This window comes from Primulina huaijiensis, chromosome 4, assembly GCF_012295235.1.
Source record: "Primulina huaijiensis isolate GDHJ02 chromosome 4, ASM1229523v2, whole genome shotgun sequence".
Lineage (NCBI taxonomy): Eukaryota > Viridiplantae > Streptophyta > Magnoliopsida > Lamiales > Gesneriaceae > Primulina > Primulina huaijiensis.
Genome location: NC_133309.1, coordinates 20,779,384 through 20,802,252, shown reverse-complemented (window position 1 = coordinate 20,802,252; position 22,869 = coordinate 20,779,384). Strand labels below are relative to the sequence as shown.

At 32.4% G+C, this 22,869-nt stretch overlaps 1 protein-coding gene across 1 annotated transcript; it reads left to right on the top strand.

Moving 5' to 3' along the window:
• Positions 1-20,801: 20,801 nt before the first annotated feature.
• On the top strand, positions 20,802-22,377 carry LOC140975380 (uncharacterized). Its single transcript, XM_073439067.1, has one exon. The coding sequence runs from the start codon at positions 20,832-20,834 to the stop codon at positions 22,296-22,298; it is 1,467 nt and encodes a 488-aa protein (XP_073295168.1). The 5' UTR covers positions 20,802-20,831; the 3' UTR covers positions 22,299-22,377.
• The last annotated feature ends 492 nt before the right edge of the window (positions 22,378-22,869 follow it).

Genomic DNA, 22,869 nt, shown 5'->3' with positions numbered 1-22,869 from the left:
TTCTGGAAATGCTGATGATCCAGTGGGTCGGGACTGATGATTTCTCATTAGTAGCTCGTTGTTTTTTTCCGCCACAAGAACACAGGCGATGAGCTCAGAATATCTCGCAAATCCACGCACTCTATATTGTTGCTGTAAAGTTATATTTGATGCGTGAAACGTGGAAAATGTTTTTTCANGCATCAGCATTTCCAGAAGTAAATGATGTAAGTAAAAATGAATTTAAACCTGGAAACCAAAATCAAATTCAAAGACAAGGTTTTGGTCGAGGTAGAGGTCGAGGTCGAGGTCGTGGACGTGGTCGTGGTCGAGGCCGTGGTTTTGAAAACAATAGAGATAGTTATTTTTATAACTCATCTCAAAAGGGCGTCACGAACCACCCACAGAAAAGGCATCATGAGAACATGAGTGTTAATGAAAATCACTCGAAAAGATTTGAAAGTTCTTGTTTCAGATGCGGCACTCCAGGACATTGGTCTCGTATTTGTCGAGCCCCTGAGCACCTTTGCAAGCTCTATAAAGAATCGATAAAGGGGAAAGAAAAAGAGACCAACTTCACTGAGCGAAGTGACCGTTTGAGTGATTAAACTCATTTTGATGCTGCTGATTTTATGAATGATTTATCTGGAAATGATCAATATGTTGGTGGGATAGAAATGAACAATATTGATGCTGCAGATTTTCTCAATGATTTCTCTGAAAATGAACAATATAGTGGTAGAATATAAATGTACAATAATTTATTTTTCATGTATTTATATGATAATGTTTTATTGTACAATTATGATATGTGTTATATTTACATATGTATTGTCATTAATTTTTTTTCATTGCATATTTTTTGAAGTTCAAATATGGAAAATGCTATGAGCAAAGCTGAAGTTTGCATACCCGATAGTGGTACAACGCACACTATCCTCCGAGATAAAAGATATTTCTTGGAACTAAAACCAACAAAAACAACGGTGAATACAATATCAGGTCCTGTAGACTTGATTAAAGGATGTGGTAAAGCACAATTTTTGTTACCTAATGGTACAAAATTTTTGATCAATGATGCTTTATATTCACCACAATCGAAAAGAAATTTGTTGAGTTTTAATGATATATATTCCCATGGGTATGATACTCAAACAATGAATGAAGAGAATGAGAAATATATGTGTCTTACCACATATAAATAAGGAAAGAAATATGTGATTGAAAAACTATCAATGCTCCCTACAGGATTGCATTATACACATATACGTCCCATTGAATCAAACATGGTAGTTGATAATTCTTCAATATTAACCAATTGGCATGATCGATTAGGACATCTTGGTTCAACAATGATGCGAAAATGATAGAAAATACACATGGTAATCCGTTGAAAGACCAGAAGATCTTCCAGAATAATAAGTTTCAATGTAAAGTATGTTCTCTTGGAAAACTTATTATAAGACCATCACCAGCCAAAATCCAAACTGAATCACCAATGTTTCTTGAACGTATTCAAGGTGATATTTGTGGATCAATTCATCCACCATGTGGACCATTAAGATACTTTATGGTATTGATTGATGCATCCAGCAGATGGTCACGTGTATGCTTATTGTCAACTCGAAATGTTGCATTTGCAAGATTACTTGCTCAAATAATAAAATTGAGGAATCAATTTCCCGATTATACAATCAAGAAAATTAGACGTGATAATGCTGGTGAATTTACTTCCCAGACTTTCAATGATTATTGTATGTCTATGTGAATCATTGTTGAGCATCATGTTCCTCATGTACATACACAGAATGGATTGGCTGAATCATTGATTAAACGTCTGCAAATGATTGCTAGACCAATGATTATGAAAACAAAGCTCCTTATTTCTATATGGGGACATGCAATTTTACATGCCGCTGCATTAATTCGCATCAGACCAAGTGCATATCATAAATACTCCCCATTGCAGCTTGCATTTGGTAAAGAACCAGACATTTTTCATCTGAGAATTTTTGGATGTATGGTGTATGTGCCTATTGCACCACCTCAACGAAAGAAAATGGGACCTCAAAGAAAGATTGGAATTTATATTGGTTATGATAGTCCATCGATCATTCGATATCTTGAACCACAGACAGGCGACGTGTTCACAGCACGTTTTGCTGATTGTCATTTTAATGAGGAAATCTTCCCAATGTTAGGGGGAGAACAGAAACATACCGAAAAAGAAATTACATGGTATGTATCATCATTGTTACATCTGGATCCAAGAACAAAACAATGTGAAAAAGATGTACAGCAAATTGTGCACTTGCAAAGAATAGCAAATCAAATACCAGATGCATTTGCAGACACAAAAGGGGTAACTAAATCATATATACATGCTGCAAATGCCCCTGCTCGAATTGAAATTCCGAAGAAACAAATTGAAGATAGTCATGATGTCATTAAACGCCTGAAGCGTGGAAGGCCAGTTGGTTCCAAGGATAAAAATCCTCGAAAAAGAAAATTCATAGAGAAACACAATGATCACAAAATAGAGAATGATGTTCCTGAAGAAACACATAATGATCACAAAATAGAGAATGATGTTCCTGAAGAAACACATGATGATGAAAATGTTTTGTCAGAACCACAAACTGACGAGAATCATGAAATCTCTATCAATTATATTAATACTGGAAAAATATGGAACCGAAAAGATATAGAAGAAATTGATGATATATTTTCTTATAATGTGGCAATCGACATCATAAATGATAATGAAGATCATGAACCAAAATCTTTTGGTGAATGTAAAAATCGGCAGGATTGGATAAAATGGAAAGATGCCATCCAGGTTGAATTGGATTCGCTAAATAAACGTAATGTTTTTGGACCTATAGTCCTTACACCTGAAGGTGTAAAACCTGTTGGATACAAATGGGTTTTTATTCGAAAGCGAAATGAGAAAAATGAAATAGTAAGATATAAAGCTCGACTTGTTGCACAAGGTTTTTCTCAAAGGCCTGGAATTGATTATGAAGAAACGTATTCTCCTGTGATGGATGCAATTACGTTTCGGTATTTGATTAGCTTGGCAGTATCTGAAAATTTAGAAATGCGTCTTATGGATGTTGTTACAGCCTACTTATATGGATCACTTGATAGTAATATATATATGAAAATCCCTGAAGGATTTAAGATGCCTGAAGCACAAAGTTCAAAACCCAGAGAATGTTATTCTGTGAAATTACTAAGATCATTATATGGGTTGAAGCAATCCGGCAGAATGTGGTATAATAGGCTAAGTGATCACTTGATGAAAAAGGGATATGTAAATAATTCAATATGCCCTTGTGTTTTCATTAAGAAAACAACATCCGGATGCGTAATTATTGCTGTATATGTTGATGATTTAAACATCATTGGAACAAATAAGGAAATTCAAGAAGTTGTGTCATACTTGAAAGAAGAATTTGAAATGAAGGATCTTGGAAAAACCAAGTATTGTCTGGGTTTACAAATTGAACAAAAAGAATGTGGAATATTTGTTCACCAGACAAATTATACAGAAAAGATCCTTAAACGTTTTAATATGGACAAATCAAATCCTTTAAGTACTCCAATGGTTGTTAGATCATTAAACATAGAAAAGGATCCATTCCGTCCATGTGAAGATGATGAAGATATTCTTGGTCCAGAAGTACCATATCTAAGTGCTATCGGTGCCCTTATGTATCTTACAAATTGTACAAGGCCTGATATATCTTTTGCCGTAAATTTATTGGCAAGATTTAGCACATATCCAACAAAGAGACATTGGAACGGAATTAAACATATATTCCGTTATCTACGAGGAACGACAGACTTGGGACTTTTGTATTCAAAAGATGCTAATCCAAGTATAATTGGTTATGCCGATGCTGGATACTTATCTGATCCACACAAAGCACGTTCTCAAACTGGATATGTATTTACTCGTGGAGGCACTGCAATTTCTTGGCGTTCACAGAAACAAACACTTGTAACAACTTCATCAAATCATGCCGAGATTATTGCACTACATGAAGCAAGCCGTGAATGTGTGTGGTTAAAATCAATGACTCAACATATCCAAATCTCATGCGGATTATCATTCGACGAGAAGCCTGTGATACTATATGAAGATAATGCTGCATGTGTTGCTCAAATGAAAGAAGGATACATAAAAAGCGACAGAACTAAACATATTCCTCCTAAGTTCTTCGCATTCACCAAGGAGCTTGAGAAGAATAAATGTATTGATGTTCGTCACATTCAATCAAGTGAAAACTCATCAGATCTCTTCACAAAGGCACTTCCTACGACAATATTCAGAAAGCACATATATAATATTGGGATGCGCAATCTACGAAATTTGTGAAGAATTGTTCGTGTCAACATGAGGGGGAGTTTACGTGACTGCACTCTTTTTCCCTTACTATGGTTTTTATCCCAATGGGTTTTTCCTAGTAAGGTTTTTAACGAGGCAGTATAAAAACACGTAATGAAGACAATCATTATGATCATCATCACAAGGGGGAGTGTTGAAAAATAATATTTAAAATGTGTGTATTGAATATTTGAATGTTGAAAATTAGGTAAAATTAGGTGTTGAATATTGAAATTTGTGTGTGATGATGAAGGTAATGATGTAATTTATTTTTGGATTATTTGTAAAAATTTTCTATAAATAGATCTCTCATTTGTGAAGAAAATTACAATTGAGTTGAGAGAAAAATATTATAAAGTGTGTAATGTGATAATTTTGAGAATTTGAGATTTTTACTTTTTACCGTAAATTTTTACTTTTTCACAACACTTTTAACATTTTTTTAATGCTAAAATTAATTTTATTGAACTCCCAAAAAAAAATTCTTAAATAGACTTTACACCATTATTATAATTAATTTTAATTAGGGGTGTTAATCGGGTGGGTTGGGTTGAGTTGGGTCGGGTTTCGGGTCAACCCGCGAAATTTTTTTTTTTTTTTCCACCCGAACCCGAAGCAACCCGAAAACCCCCAACCCGAACACGAACCCGTATAACCCGACTCAACCCGTCTAACCCGCGTAACCCGGATTTTATTTATTTTTTTTAAATTTTTTTNTCGCGGGTCAACCCGCGACCCAACCCGAAACCCGCCTAACATGACACTAACCCGAATCCACCCAACCCGAACCCGAACCTGATTTTTTTCGTGTTGGGTCGTGTCGGGTTGACGGGTCGTGTCGTATTTTGACACCCCTAATTTTAATCTTCATTTAAATTAATTTATTAAAATAATCTTTTTATCATATCAAATTAAAAAGATATCCACTATCCTTTAAACCCTATCACAATCAATTTCTTCATCTCAAACTCTGTAATTTATTATTTCATCAATTACGTGCATACAGAGACGGCTGTGAAGCCCATCAATCATATTTCTTTAAACAAATATGAATTTCTTTTTTGCCACTTAATTTTTATGCAAAAAAAAATTGATTTTATATTGATATTACTATGTGCGTAGGTATATGAGCTATGACAAACCCATTCTGTTACCAATTTTGTTTATGTCAAATTATTAGAATATATAGCCTAGAATTTATTGCTCTAATTTTGATTTTGATTTTTTTAATATTTGATTTGATTATTGTCATGATTTTTTTGATAATCTGTAGGTTTAATAAAACAGAACAAATGTTAAATCAACTTTTAAAGACAAATAATATATAATTAAATAAATGAATCACGAAAATAGAACATGTGTGTTCATAGAGAAATGGTATTTTATGATTTTTTTTAATTATATAAGACATAATGCAAGTATGTAATAAAGAAGATCATTTTGAAAATTATGACTTTGAAATAAACTAGAATAATCAATTTTCCAAAAAGAAATCATAGTTAACAGTGACATTAAGATCACAAATTTAAAACGAAATTTTAAATTCAACACTAATTATAATAAATATATCCTCAAATCAAAGGTTAAAAAAAAATATTAACCTCTCAATAATATTTATCAAGTATGCGACCATTATATGGAGTAAATATGTAATTATGTGATCATAATTGATTTAGTCTGATTAATGTTATTTATATTCTAATTTTACTAATCATATTTCACTTTAATTTATGTGATGAGATCATACATGATTTATAATATAAGAATAATAAATTCAAAAATATTGATTGCATGATTATTTTTAATTTCAATTATTATAAAATTTGAGTCAAACGCTGAATATAACAAGAATATAGAGCCGTATCATTTGCAACATACAAAATTTATATATATAGGTGGAATGTGAATAATAAAAAGTCGAGCATATGTGTAAAGAATCTCCCGGGATGAATATCCATGCTATTTTATGAAGCATTCATCGAAATGTTTAGTTAAGTTCGATTTAAATAAATCACTCTCATCTTCATTATATATATTAGTAAATTATGCACACACGTTGTTTTTGCTCTCGCAATATATAATATTATTGTCTTATATGCATATATATATTGTGTGTTCTCGATCACCCGTTATTATTTAGTGAAACCATCAATCACCCGAATCAGATTTTTTTTTTAACATGTCAAAATTTGATTTTCTAACGTATTCCTACAAGTTCCTTAACAAAATCTATCTAATATGAATTACGTACTTTAGGATAAATTATGTACACAAGTACTTTTAAATTAACATCATTTAAACTTTGTGTGGACAACAATTTGTGTAATATTTTTTGCTAAAATAAGTTTTATAAATAAAAATATATTAAATCTATACTTACTACGTACACTCAAGTTTATATTTTACGTAATAAATTATAAAAATATCATTAAATCCAATTACATTTCTTTTATTAACTTTTTTTATCACATTTGAAGAGGAAAAATGTCATTCTGAGTATAATATTAAATTTACATGAGTATTTCTCTTTTCATATGCTTTCACGGGTCTATAATCGTGAGACGGGTCGACCCAACTCATACATAACATTAAAAACAATACTTTTAGTATAAAATAATTTTTTTTAATAAATTGAGTTAAGTTATAGATCTGTATCACGAAATTAACTCTTGAGACTATCTCACAAGAGGTTTCATGAATTTACATATAGCGTGACTCAAAATGCACCCAACCTTGTATGATACAATCTCTCATAAAAAATGTGTATAACTCGCTCAATTTTATACTTTTCAATATAGAGTTGTGAGACGATTTCACGAATTTTTATCTGTGAGACGGGTCAACCATACCGATATTAACAATAAAAAAGTAATACTCTTAGCATAAAAAGTAATACTTTTCATGGATGACCCAAATAAGATATTCGACTCACGAAATTGATCCGTGAGACCGTCTCATAAGAGTTTTTGTGTTCAATATAATCATTATGTTTGGTTAACTTATATTATATACCTAAAAAAAAGAAATTTTTTTTTTGCATTAACATGTCCAATTTTAGATTTTTGGTCTATTAAGTTGTCAAATTTTGGTTTCGGTGAATTAAATTTTAATTTAAGATTGTTTGGTCTAATTGCTGAAGTGATTATCTGACAAGTCAATAATTTTCGACGTCATGTCCAAGAACATAACAAGAAAATTTGTTGACCATGAGCTGACTAATCCGATAAATTTTAAAATCTAAAGGACGACATAGACGAACTGAACTTTCAGATTATTTCAAGTCCTTTTTAAACGCTATGGATAGGATTTATTCGTGAGCTAACTCCAAAAAAATCTTGGCGGTTGTAAAAATATGAGTTTCGCATATAATATATTAAAATTCTTCCATTCAAATCGATATCTTTATAGTATGCTCTGAAAAAAAAAATATGATGTTTCTAGTAATTGAGCACCGCACCATTTAAAAAATCGCACGTGAACCACTGAAAATGACCTCATTTGCGATAAAAGGAAAAAAAAAAAAAAAAAAACAAAATTTAAAAAAAAAAAAAAAAAAAAAAAAAAAGAACTCGAAAATGCAAAAATTAAAGTGCAGAAATACACATCTAAAAACCAGCAAAATTTATAAACCCTTCAAGTGAACCACTTGAAAACAGACACTGTGGGGCCAATTTATTACAATTACAATTAATCATCAAAAAATGTTGATTAGATTTAAATTTGTAGCAGAAAATTGATTTAAAATAATTAAAAATAGACAACAGAACTTGAAAAAATTTCGGCATGACCCCCCATAAAATAAGGCATACCAAACATTTAAAATACTTGTAAAAATAAATATGACTCAAGGACGACATTGTTGTATTCATTAAAAATCACACACAAGTGCCGACCATACACCTTAGGATGGCATAGTCTTATAAGGCCGAAGTTTAAAGGAGGAAATCAACAATTCACAAGTAGTAGTTTAAAATATAGCCAGTAAGACTCACAACAACAAAACTAAATACAATCTCATCATAGCAATTCCAAATAACCATACAAATACACGGTACATCTCCTCAGTAAAAAGAATATGATATAAAACTAATCAGACTTCGACATAATAAAAATAGATTAATTGGGTGACTTCAACTCTGATAACCGAGAAATCATATCTCACCAACGAGCTCCATGGGTAGAATCTCGGTGTGGTACTGCAAAACTACTCGGGTGACCTACCATGGTGCCCAACAGCAGCCACGGTAGCCCCCCACCCAGTATAAAATACTGAGGTTAAGATTCTAGTATAAAACATTTAAAACAACAATAACGATAATCATAAATCATCCATAAACATATAATAAAAAAAATATGCAATGCATGAACATGTCGAAATTACAATAGGGGAATAATAGCCAATAAACGGTACGATAACAAGAAGAAAAAATGCTCGAGCAACGACACACAAGGGAGCTACATCGCCATGCAAATAAACTGCCCCGCCAAGTATGCGAGGTATATTGTGTCGTGTCTAATAAACACCCACGACTCAGCATCCATACAGCTGATAATAATACAACAAGAAGACACAATAACAGATGACGTACGATGTCAATATTTCAAATGCATATCACAAAAAAATACATCAAGAAATAGAAAATCATATTTTCGGTCTCAAGGATAACTAGGCTAGAAATCCACTAGCTGGTTCTGAAATAACCAGAAATACAATATAATATAACAAAGGTTAACAAGAATGATAGGAATCAACGTGTATGTCATAATATCATGCCATAAACTAAATGTCATAATATGTCAAATAAATAAACATATAAATCAACAAGAGATTTAATTCACATAATTCATATAATTCACATAAATTACATGAACCACTTAAATACTAGTAAACATAATTTATAATTTACCGTCGTATGTTATCAAACTGCAACATACCTTAATCGAATTTGAACAACGACCCAACAACTATCAACTTTCCTTCAAAATCCTCGATTTAAAATGATTAAATATTCACAAAACCAAATAATTTCACCAATAACAACAAATAATTTAATTAATTTAACTATAATTCAAAAAATTCTCAATGTTGAATATTATAGCCATAATTCTCCAACAAAGCTAAATAATCTAACTTATTTCCATAAATTACTAAAGTTGAATTTATTTATTAAATATTCAATTTAACTATTTAATTACTAGAATTTTGTCCCAATATTATATCAAAAGACATCAAAGTGAGATTCAATCATTTCAACAAGCTGATCTTACACTCGGAAACAGAATCCATGCAAGGTTTGAGACAGTTTCCATATTCGACATTCAATGATATAAAATTCATATTTAACTCATTATTGACTCAAGTCAATATTCGCCAATTGAAAATGAAAAAAAAAATTGAATATCTAAGTTTGTCTAGTTGAAAACATATTAAAAAAAAGCAATCATTTATACCCAAATTTTACTAGAACACACGGAAACACACCAATTTGTGGACAGAAATACTAGCTAACAGAGCAGTTACAAGAAAATGTGCATAACTATCTCGATTCTTAATTCATGGAATTAAACAATTCCTCTTTTATTTCGAATATACCACAAATCTCTACAACTTCCATCTGAAACATATATCCAGAATCCTAGTGCACATAGCTCATATGCTCGAAATATAGTAGGTTTTTTTCTCACTTCAATCACATAATACAGTTTTGACACATTTGAGTAAAAAATTTATATCAAATCCATAACTTATTGAAATTCAATTATTCTAGTGAACAATGAAATCTAATACAAAGCACTACAATTTCTATTTGAACAAAACTACAAATTCCTCGGATATAAAGCACAATGATACGAAAATCAGACATATTAACGAACAAATCTCAATATTGAAACAAAAATCAAATTTCATGAATAAATTTTAAACACTAGGCTTATTGATTACCTTCAATAAACTCATATAAAATGAAATGATCAAACTCTAAAAGCCTCAAAGAATACAAAATGGCGAGAAGGAAGAAGCTGGAAAAAGAAACGCAGTAGCAGCAGTAGGGGAACTTGCGTCTCGCTTGTTCTTGCTTCAATCGGTTGCTGAGCTGCTGGACTAGCTGTTGGATTTCGGTTTTCTCATGCCCAAACGCAGCGGAAGTTTTAAAATTTTTATTTTATTTTGACAATCAAAATATATTTGTTTTGAGCACACGTATGGTTTTATGATTAAACATACATAGGATGTTTAAAACTTTTACTTTTAGTGAACAATTTTCACTTGACTCCAACTACGCCGATATAAGCGAACGTAGCTCTTGTTGTAAATCCCACGTACGTTCTTCAAATCTTCTTTCTTTAATCCTCCTAATCAGGTCCACGACTAGAAGATTTGTTCCTCTTCCAAATAGCACAAGATTATTTGAAATAACTTTTAACGTTGGAGATTAAAAAATCGAGAGACGGCTCAACCCCAAAATTAATTCAAGATGATCGAAATATTTAGAGGGAGAGGACTTGTGATTTTCGAAAAATCACAAAGGAGAATGAGGCTAGGGTTTTTGAAAAATTGTGAATGAATTATTTTTAACCTTAAGCTTAAAACACATATATATAAGCTTAGGACCCATTAATAAAATTAAATACTTAATGGGCTTAATCAATTAATTATTCTAGTCCAACTAGTTTAATTAATTAATTAATCTTTTAAAGTCCAATTAAGAACATTAATAATATGTATGTTGGTCTTGTACTCCTACAAGCCCATTATACATATATCCATTACATTTATTTTAAATCCCCTATAAATTCAACATTTGAATTTAATATTTAAATTATAAATTCAACTTCTTGAAATTATTACCTCCAAAATTTAATATTTAATAAACTCAACTTTTGAGTTTAATAAATTAAATTCATCATAAATTCAACATTTGAATTTAATATTTAAATTATAAATTCAACTCCTTGAATTTATCACCCCCAAAATTTAATATTTAATAAACTCAACATTTGAGTTTAATAAATTAAATTCTCAAATTTTATAAATTCAACTCCTTGAATTTATTCTCTCCAAATTTTATAAATTCAACTTCTTGAATTTACTATCTCATAAATTCAACTCCTTGAATTTATTTTCTCAAAATTTAATTATCACAAATTCAACTCTTTGAATTTACTATATCATAATATAAATTCAACTCCTTGAATTTATTCTTTCAACGGGAACAAACGATCCAGTGCTTGTGTGACCCTCAATGGTTCAGGTATACAGCTAGCCGTGAGTTTAAAACTCCATGTGATTAGGACATAATCCTTTATTCGGGCTTACCCTTATTTGCCCCATTCTATGTATCAACAATTGATCATGAGAATGTCAGAAAATCATATTTCTGATTAAACCCATCGAACCATGGTAAGAGCGTCTAGTAGCATCGTCCCATGATTCCCTAGGTATCACTGATAGTGTCTGCAAGAACCAGTCGGTTATGATTAATGTACAGTACGGTCCCTTCATCTCATATATCCCGATCGAATCTGCAACCATTGGTTCATCGAGGGTTACATATTAATTCGATAACTATGTGACACATATAAATAGTGACATCGCATGTGCTATTGGAGAACTCCTTCTCCAATGTACATATCATACTCTGACCAGAGATTCCACACACTATTATTTCATCAGATCACATAGGATATCCACACCCGTAGGTGAGCTGTGAATCCCCGACTACAATGCACTGGCTCCTATATGTGTCGGCGTGTCGCAACTGTACCCAACCTCGCCAGCTGATGACTCTCCTGGAGCCCCGTAAATGAGTCAAAGCACAGCCCTAGCATATAGAGCCTCAGTGTTGTCCCGGATCGTAAGGATTAATGATGTACAATCATAACCACGGACTTATCATCTCGATGAATGATAACCACTTGGAAAGTCCGAGGGAGGGTTGTTCGGTATAATCATCATATGACTACCCATCTGCATGTTTGGACATCTTTATGCCCTCACCAAGAAACGCAGTACACAACATCACATATGCTAGTCTCGAGCTCAAGCGACCTTTATCCATGTTTTAGGTGGCTGAATCGACTAGGAACGAATTTAGAATATGCATTGTTTACAAATGAGTTTCAAAATCGAATTACGATTCATTTGTATTAAAGCATAATCAAGGACTTTATCTATGCTGATCGCATGGGTATACAGATAAAGTGAAACGAAACAATTAAAAGTTAAATTATATTAAAATAAAGATTGTTTATTACAACTGAGTCAATAAAATCTCTAGCCAACAATTGGCTTGCAGGACATCTACTCTAATACTAGCTTCAGGGAAGATCAAAAGTGCTTCTCCGGCTGGCAAGGAGCAGCAAGGCAATGGGAGATGTTGGACACGATGGTGGAAAAATTGAGCGCAGGGGAGGAGACAGTGTGTTTGGGGGAGAAAGGTTGCGACATTGGGACTTGGGTTTCTAATTTCTTCTTCTTCCATTTTCTATTTATGTAAATGTATGTATTTGTATATTAATTAATATAAATTGGTTGCTAAAAATAGTAACTCATGTTCATTTAATCCAATTTTATATTTATTTTTCTCTAGTGTGTTAGTTAAACTCCAGATATGTTTTATATCGTTTAAATATCTGATATTATATATTTTTAACACACTTCTAAATAAACATTTGACATAATTAATTATTTTATGCAATAAACTCAATAATTATTCTAATTATATAAAATTATTGGATAATTAATTTATAGGGCTTTACACACATCACATAATTTCCATTTTTAAATGAATGAAAATGCAAAAAATGACATCTAAAATAATAGAAACTAAATGAAATCATTTAGAAAAATCAGAAAAGTCCAATTATGTCCAATTCACAATAATTTTAAGAAACCTACCATTGCACGCATCAATTAAATCAAGCAGTTCAAGAACAACAAAATCTAATTTAAAAAACACAAAAATACAGATAAAAAATGAACTTTTGAAGTAAGTGGAAAAACCTTGAGTAAGAAAATGACATAAAAAAAATGTGTTGTTGTGAAAAAGTAAAAATTTACGGTAAAAAAGTAAAAATCTCAAACTCTCAAAATTATCACACTACACACTTTATAATATTTTTCTCTCAACTCAATTGTGATTTTCTTCACAAATGAGAGATCTATTTATAGAAAATTTTTACAAATAATCCAAAAATAAAATACATCATTACCTACATCATCACACACTAATTTTCAATATTCAACACCTAATTTTACCTAATTTTCAACATTCAACATTCACATTTTCAACACAAATATTTAACACATTTTTAAATAATATTTCAACACTCCCCCTTGTGATGATGATCATAATGATTGTATACATTACGTGTTTTTATACTGCCTCGTTAAAAACCTTACTAGGAAAAACCCATTGGGATAAAAACCATAGTAAGGGAAAAAGAGTGCAGTCACGTAAACTCCCCCTCATGTTGACACGAACAATTCTTCACAAATTTCGTAGATTGCGCATCCCAATATTATATATGTGCTTTCTGAATATTGTCGTAGGAAGTGCCTTTGTGAAGAGATCTGATGAGTTTTCACTTGATTGAATGTGACGAACATCAATACATTTATTCTTCTCAAGCTCCTTGGTGAATGCGAAGAACTTAGGAGGAATATGTTTAGTTCTGTCGCTTTTTATGTATCCTTCTTTCATTTGAGCAACACATGCAGCATTATCTTCATATAGTATCACAGGCTTCTCGTCGAATGATAATCCGCATGAGATTTGGATATGTTGAGTCATTGATTTTAACCACACACATTCACGGCTTGCTTCATGTAGTGCAATAATCTCGGCATGATTTGATGAAGTTGTTACAAGTGTTTGTTTCTGTGAACGCCAAGAAATTGCAGTGCCTCCACGAGTAAATACATATCCAGTTTGAGAACGTGCTTTGTGTGGATCAGATAAGTATCCAGCATCGGCATAACCAATTATACTTGGATTAGCATCTTTTGAATACAAAAGTCCCAAGTCTGTCGTTCCTCGTAGATAACGGAATATATGTTTAATTCCGTTCCAATGTCTCTTTGTTGGATATGTGCTAAATCTTGCCAATAAATTTACGGCAAAAGATATATCAGGCCTTGTACAATTTGTAAGATACATAAGGGCACCGATAGCACTTAGATATGGTACTTCTGGACCAAGAATATCTTCATCATCTTCACATGGACGGAATGGATCCTTTTCTATGTTTAATGATCTAACAACCATTGGAGTACTTAAAGGATTTGATTTGTCCATATTAAAACGTTTAAGGATCTTTTCTGTATAATTTGTCTGGTGAACAAATATTCCACATTCTTTTTGTTCAATTTGTAAACCCAGACAATACTTGGTTTTTCCAAGATCCTTCATTTCAAATTCTTCTTTCAAGTATGACACAACTTCTTGAATTTCCTTATTTGTTCCAATGATGTTTAAATCATCAACATATACAGCAATAATTACGCATCCGGATGTTGTTTTCTTAATGAAAACACAAGGGCATATTGAATTATTTACATATCCCTTTTTCATCAAGTGATCACTTAGCCTATTATACCACATTCTGCCGGATTGCTTCAACCCATATAATGATCTTAGTAATTTCACAGAATAACATTCTCTGGGTTTTGAACTTTGTGCTTCAGGCATCTTAAATCCTTCAGGGATTTTCATATATATATTACTATCAAGTGATCCATATAAGTAGGCTGTAACAACATCCATAAGACGCATTTCTAAATTTTCAGATACTGCCAAGCTAATCAAATACCGAAACGTAATTGCATCCATCACAGGAGAATACGTTTCTTCATAATCAATTCCAGGCCTTTGAGAAAAACCTTGTGCAACAAGTCGAGCTTTATATCTTACTATTTCATTTTTCTCATTTCGCTTTCGAATAAAAACCCATTTGTATCCAACAGGTTTTACACCTTCAGGTGTAAGGACTATAGGTCCAAAAACATTACGTTTATTTAGCGAATCCAATTCAACCTGGATGGCATCTTTCCATTTTATCCAATCCTGCCGATTTTTACATTCACCAAAAGATTTTGGTTCATGATCTTCATTATCATTTATGATGTCGATTGCCACATTATAAGAAAATATATCATCAATTTCTTCTATATCTTTTCGGTTCCATATTTTTCCAGTATTAATATAATTGATAGAGATTTCATGATTCTCGTCAGTTTGTGGTTCTGACAAAACATTTTCATCATCATGTGTTTCTTCAGGAACATCATTCTCTATTTTGTGATCATTATGTGTTTCTTCAGGAACATCATTCTCTATTTTGTGATCATTGTGTTTCTCTATGAATTTTCTTTTTCGAGGATTTTTATCCTTGGAACCAACTGGCCTTCCACGCTTCAGGCGTTTAATGACATCATGACTATCTTCAATTTGTTTCTTCGGAATTTCAATTCGAGCAGGGGCATTTGCAGCATGTATATATGATTTAGTTACCCCTTTTGTGTCTGCAAATGCATCTGGTATTTGATTTGCTATTCTTTGCAAGTGCACAATTTGCTGTACATCTTTTTCACATTGTTTTGTTCTTGGATCCAGATGTAACAATGATGATACATACCATGTAATTTCTTTTTCGGTATGTTTCTGTTCTCCCCCTAACATTGGGAAGATTTCCTCATTAAAATGACAATCAGCAAAACGTGCTGTGAACACGTCGCCTGTCTGTGGTTCAAGATATCGAATGATCGATGGACTATCATAACCAATATAAATTCCAATCTTTCTTTGAGGTCCCATTTTCTTTCGTTGAGGTGGTGCAATAGGCACATACACCATACATCCAAAAATTCTCAGATGAGAAATGTCTGGTTCTTTACCAAATGCAAGCTGCAATGGGGAGTATTTATGATATGCACTTGGTCTGATGCGAATTAATGAAGCAGCATGTAAAATTGCATGTCCCCATATAGAAATAGGGAGCTTTGTTTTCATAATCATTGGTCTAGCAATCATTTGCAGACGTTTAATCAATGATTCAGCCAATCCATTTTGAGTATGTACATGAGCAACAGGATGCTCAACAATGATTCCCATAGACATACAATAATCATTGAAAGTCTGGGAAGTAAATTCACCAGCATTATCAAGTCTAATTTTCTTGATTGTATAATCGGGAAATTGATTCCTCAATTTTATTATTTGAGCAAGTAATCTTGCAAATGCAACATTTCGAGTTGACAATAAACATACATGTGACCATCTGCTGGAGGCATCAATCAATACCATAAAGTATCTGAATGGTCCACATGGTGGATGGATTGGTCCACAAATATCACCCTGAATACGTTCAAGAAACATTGGTGATTCAGTTTGGATTTTGGCTGGTGATGGTCTTATAATAAGTTTTCCAAGAGAACATGCTTTACATTGAAACTTATTATTCTGAAAGATCTTCTGGTCTTTCAATGGATGACCATGTGTATTTTCTATAATTCTTCGCATCATTGTTGAACCAGGATGTCCTAATCGATCATGCCAATTGGTTAATATTGAAGAATTATCAATTACCATGTTTGATTCAATGGGACGTATATGTGTATAATGCAATCCAGTAGGGAGCATTGGTAGTTTTTCAATCACATATTTCTTTCCTGATTTATATGTGGTAAGACACATATATTTCTCATTCCCTTCATTCATTGTTTGAGTATCATACCCATGGGAATATATATCATTAAAACTCAACAAATTTCTTTTCGATTGTGGTGAATATAAAGCATCATTGATCAAAAATTTTGTACCATTAGGTAACAAAAATTGTGCTTTACCACATCCTTTAATCAAGTCTACAGGACCTGATATTGTATTCACCGTTGTTTTTGTTGGTTTTAGTTCCAAGAAATATCTTTTATCTCGGAGGATAGTGTGCGTTGTACCACTATCAGGTATGCAAACTTCAGCTTGGTTCGTAGCATTTTCCATATTTGAACTTCAAAAAAATATGCAATGAAATAAAATTATTGACAATAAAATACAATACAATATAACACACTATAAAACATTATCATACGAATACATAAAAAATAAAATATTTTACATATTTATTCCACCATCAAATTGATCATTATCTGAGAAATCAATCAGAAAATCTCCAGCATCAAAATGAGTTGAACCACTCAAAGGTTCACTGTGTTCAGTAAAGTTGGTCTCCTTTTCTTTCCCCTTTATTGATTCTTTATAAAGTTTACAAAGGTGCTCAGGGGCTCGACAAATACGGGACCAATGTCCTGGAGTACCACATCTGAAACAAGAACTTTCAAATCTTTTTGAGTGATTCTCATTAACACTCATATTCTCTTGATGCCTTTTCGGTGGGTGGTTTGGGACGTTCTTTTGAGATGAGTTATAGAAATAACTATCTCGATTATTTTCAAAACCACGGCCGCGTCCACGACCACGACCACTTCCACGTCCACGTCCACGTCCACGACCACGACCACGACCTCGATTTTGTCCTCGACCAAAATCTTGTCTGTAACTTTGATTTTGGTTTCCAGGTTTAAATTCATTTTTGCTTACAGCATTTACTTCTGGAAATGCTGTTGATCCAGTGGGTCGGGACTGATGATTTCTCATTAATAGCTCGTTGTTCTTTTCCGCCACAAGAAGACAGGCGATGAGTTCAGAATATCTCGCAAATCCACGCACTCTATATTGTTGCTGTAGTGTTATATTTGATGCGTGAAACGTGGAAAATGTTTTTTCAAGCATTTCCGATTCTGTAACCTCATGTCCACAAAATTTTAACTGCGAGATTATTCTATACATCGCTGAATTGTAATCACTGACTTTTTTAAAGTCTTGGAATCTTAACATATTCCATTCATCACGGGCGGTCGGAAGTATAACTTCCCTTATATGTTCAAATCTCTCTTTTAATCCTTTCCACAGAGCCATGGGATCTTTTTCGATGAGATATTCACATTTTAAACCTTCATCAAGGTGTCGTCGTAAAAATATTATAGCTTTTGCTTTTTCTTGTGATGAAGATATACCATTTTCTTTAATGGTCTCGCTTAGACCCAATGACTCAAGATGCATTTCTACATCAAGAGTCCATGGCATATAGTTTTTCCCAGTAATATCAAGAGCGATGAATTCGAGCTTTGCCAAGTTTGCCATGGTGGTACTAAAAATTACGATGCATTTTATTAGTTAATGAATATTGCAATACAAAGTAATGGATAAACAACAAGTACAAGTATTCGTAAAAATAAAGAAAACACACGAGGAGGATATTCTCCGATAAATACAAGACTGGTGAGTATGATAACCAAAATAATTAAAAATAACCTCGTGAAAGCCATCTTCTTTTTTTCTTCGAAAATTTGATGAAGAATAATTTTTAGAGAAGAAGAGAAAGTTGGAGTGATTGAATGTATTTGTGAGATTGTATTTATAGAGCAAAAACTAGCCGTTTTGTTACCGTTTATTACCGTTGGTGTATAAGAAAATAAATGTATGTATTTGTATAATTTTATGGTAATAATATGGTGTATATAATATTAGTCATATTTAAATAATTATGTATATCATATCACATTATTATAATTAGGTGTCATAAGTTATTTTGTTTAAAAAACCTTATAGGCTTTTATACTTGTCGTATCCCTTACCGGGAGTGTGGGATGTCGTCTTAACATCCTCCCAGGATTTATAACAAGTTTTTGAAAAAATTATTTTTATTATTTCTAACAATAACATTATATTATATATTACATATATAAACAATAAATAAATAACAGTAAAATAAATATTATTACTTTTGTTACCTTTTTCTTCTGTTCGGAGCTTGGAAAAATATGGAGGACTTTTAGAGCTTCGTGCTGATAACGTGTTGTGAAAAAGTAAAAATTTACGGTAAAAAAGTAAAAATCTCAAACTCTCAAAATTATCACACTACACACTTTATAATATTTTTCTCTCAACTCAATTGTGATTTTCTTCACAAATGAGAGATCTATTTATAGAAAATTTTTACAAATAATCCAAAAATAAAATACATCATTACCTACATCATCACACACTAATTTTCAATATTCAACACCTACCTAATTTTCAACATTCAACATTCAACATTCACATTTTCAACACAAATATTTAACACATTTTTAAATAATATTTCAACATGTGTGTGATTGTTTCATTCGCTTTAGCTTTATTTGAAACATAATTTTATAAATCAAACCCCCCAAATCCCATAAATATCTTTTGGAAAGTTGACTGGACCAAATCTACACAAATATATTTTAAAAAATGCATTATTGGACCAAGTCTTGGACTAATTAACAAAATTAGTCTAGACTACAATTATATATATTAGTAAAAGATACAACAAGTTATTTGTATTATTATTTTTTTTAATTTGATCAAATAAAACTAAACAACTAATATGAAATTATTTTCAATTTAGAATAGTTCGATTTAAAAGAGAAGTTTTGTTTAAATTTTTTTCTATGTAAAATATGGAGTGATTTGAGAAAGCTTTTAATACAATAATAAAGATAATTATAAAATTAAATATTTTAATTTTTTTAAAATAGTTACTCTAAAAATCTCACAATTAATAATATAATATATAATAATATAGATAATATAACTAATAAAAAGTTAAGACTGGGCTTGAGCCCATTCCAGTCTTTGGTGTGGGCGGGTGGCTATATGAGACTCACGTCATTATCATTGATACAATATGAACAGTTTTCATATATCAAAATCAAATATTGAAAATTTAATTAATAAAATTCAAAATTGAACAAAATAATGGACAAAAAAATATTTCTCCCCCCAAAAAATTGATTAGTATAATATATTTTAGCTTGGTCTCCTTCAAAAAATAAATCAAAAAAATATTTCTGAAACATTATTAATTTTGTCTTATAGAAAAAGCTTAATGATGTGAAAGTATAGACTAGTGGATAAAAACATACTTAACAATAATACTTTTCAACTAGAAAAATGAAATAAATCAATAAAGATGAATTTGAAAACTTAAATTTTACTCCAAACACAACAAAAGGAAAGGACCAAAAAAGTATTTGTTGAACAATGACCTTCTATAGTTATTTAGACTGTAATTTTTGTTTTCTAATTACTAAATCTATATAAATATAATAATAGCATGGTTGTCTAAAATGTTGGTTTCGAAATATATATTTTTTTAATATGGAAATATACGACGTAGTAGAAATAGTCGAGATATACAATTTGAGCACTTATACAAACATAAAAAATCTTGTAAAAAAATCACACGTGTCAATTTTATGATATAAATATTTGATTTAACCCGATTTACGAAAATAGATCTATTTATAGAAATATATTGAATTTAGAAAAATATGGAATGCGAGTCTTGCTTCCGAGTTAGACCAGTCCAAGAAAAAATGTCAAAATTCAATTGGTCCTCACACAGATCTTCTCCATCAATGGAAGCCGCCGCAGTAACTCAACCTCTGTTGACACCCGCTAGCTCAGCTATTTCGACAACCAAACTCGTTCAAACCATACCTAGATTCACATATCATCACTTTTCCAGCATTCTTCTCAGTTCTGGATGTAAAAATCCACCCCAATTTCTCGCCTACTGCTCTGCAAAATCAAGCATAAACAATGGTAACGCGACGAATGAAAGTTCTGCTGCTGAGCAGCCCACTTTGGATTCAAGAATCCCAAGGCAAGCGGTACCCACTTCAAGTGAAGCTGTTCCTTCGAATCTTTCGTTCTCGAGGGGTTTAGTCTTTGATTTAGGGTCCAAGAATTCATGGGACGGTCTTGAAATTGGTTCTCCTGTGGTGAAGAGGTACCTGAGTGATGAGGAAGAGAGGTGGTATATGTGGTATTATGGGACATGTAGTGAGAATTCGGGTTGTGATTCGATTGGATTGGCTGTCTCGAGTAATGGTGTTCACTGGGAGAGAGGAACGGAACCTGTTCGATCAAATGCCGATGTGGGGTTGGTCATGAAGAGTAGTGAAGATTGGTGGGCATTTGATACTCATAGTATAAGGCCTTGCGAAGTTTCTGTAATGTCTAGCAGCAAGGTGAGAGCGAATAGTGCTGTTTACTGGTTGTATTACACAGGTTTTAAATCCGAAAAGATTGGAGCTTTCAGCCATTGCATTCCATTCAGTTTCAAGAATCCAGAAAGGGTTCGATTTGGTGTTGACAATGATGACCAAGAAGTTACTGGTGGCGAGATTCTTAAGTCGTTGCCTGGGTTAGCTATGAGCCAAGATGGGAGGCATTGGGCTAGGATTGAAGGGGAACATCATAGTGGAGCATTGCTCGACGTCGGTTCGGATGGTGAGTGGGATTCATCGTTCATTGCCTCTCCGCAAGTTGTCTTCCATTCGAACGGTGATCTTAGAATGTACTATTACTCATTTGATGTTCAAACTGGGCACTTCGCCGTCGGCATCGCGCGGTCTAGGGATGGGATAAGGTGGTTGAAGCTAGGAAAGATAATGGGAGGGGGTGCCATTGGGGCGTATGATGAGTGCGGGATAGTTAATCCTCGTGTTTCGATAAACAAGAAAGATGGTAGGTATTTGATGGTTTATGAAGGTGTTGCTTTGAATGGTAAAAGGAGCATTGGAATGGCGGTTTCCTCGGATGGATTGAAGAATTGGGAGAGGCTGCAAGAGTGTCCTGTTTTCGAGCAATCCTCGGATGGCGGGTGGGATTGCGAAGGCGTGGGGATGCCGTATCTTGTTCAAATGGATGGAAATGTGGATGAATGGAGATTGTATTACAGAGGGATTGGGGAAGGGGGGAGGTCTGGGATTGGATTGGCAGTGTCTCAAGGAAGTGATGCATACAGTTTTCAACGATGGACCGGATTTCATTTGTAATGAATGCATTTTGTGTTGTCGAGTGCTACAGAAAATTGTATGAACTTTGAATTGCTTATTCAATTCATAATTTTTTTATTCCAGAAATCATATATTATATTATTATACTTATAAAAAATTTAATGACCAATGCATTAAATTATTATTTTTAACAAAAATTAAATTTTATACGGGAGAATTCAAGTCCAGTCCCTAAACCTAAGTGAGTTTTGCCTCAGCTCTCTGGAGAGAGAGAAAGAGTATTTTAAAATGCCAAAAATACTCTTATCTTCTATTTTGATTTTAATTGATTCCCGTGCTTTCAAAATGGTATCAGAGCTAAATGTTAATTTATTTCAAATATATAATTTATTATTATAAAGAAACGAAATGTTTGAGGAGGAGAATTTCGAAAAAATTATGAATTCGAACTTAAGTTCGGGAAAAATAATTTACAAGGATTATTCCAATATTTTGGAATATACACAAGAACATCTAACTATTGTTAGATATATAGAGCAGAAAGGGAATCCTCAGCACCCTCAGGTAAACTTATGATTCAATCAAATAAGTTTATGAAAATAGTACCAGA

What these genes read in the sequence shown, in the direction of transcription:
- LOC140975380 (XM_073439067.1), top strand. Translation starts at nt 20,832, where the DNA reads ATGTCAAAATTCAATTGGTCCTCACACAGATCTTCTCCATCAATGGAA.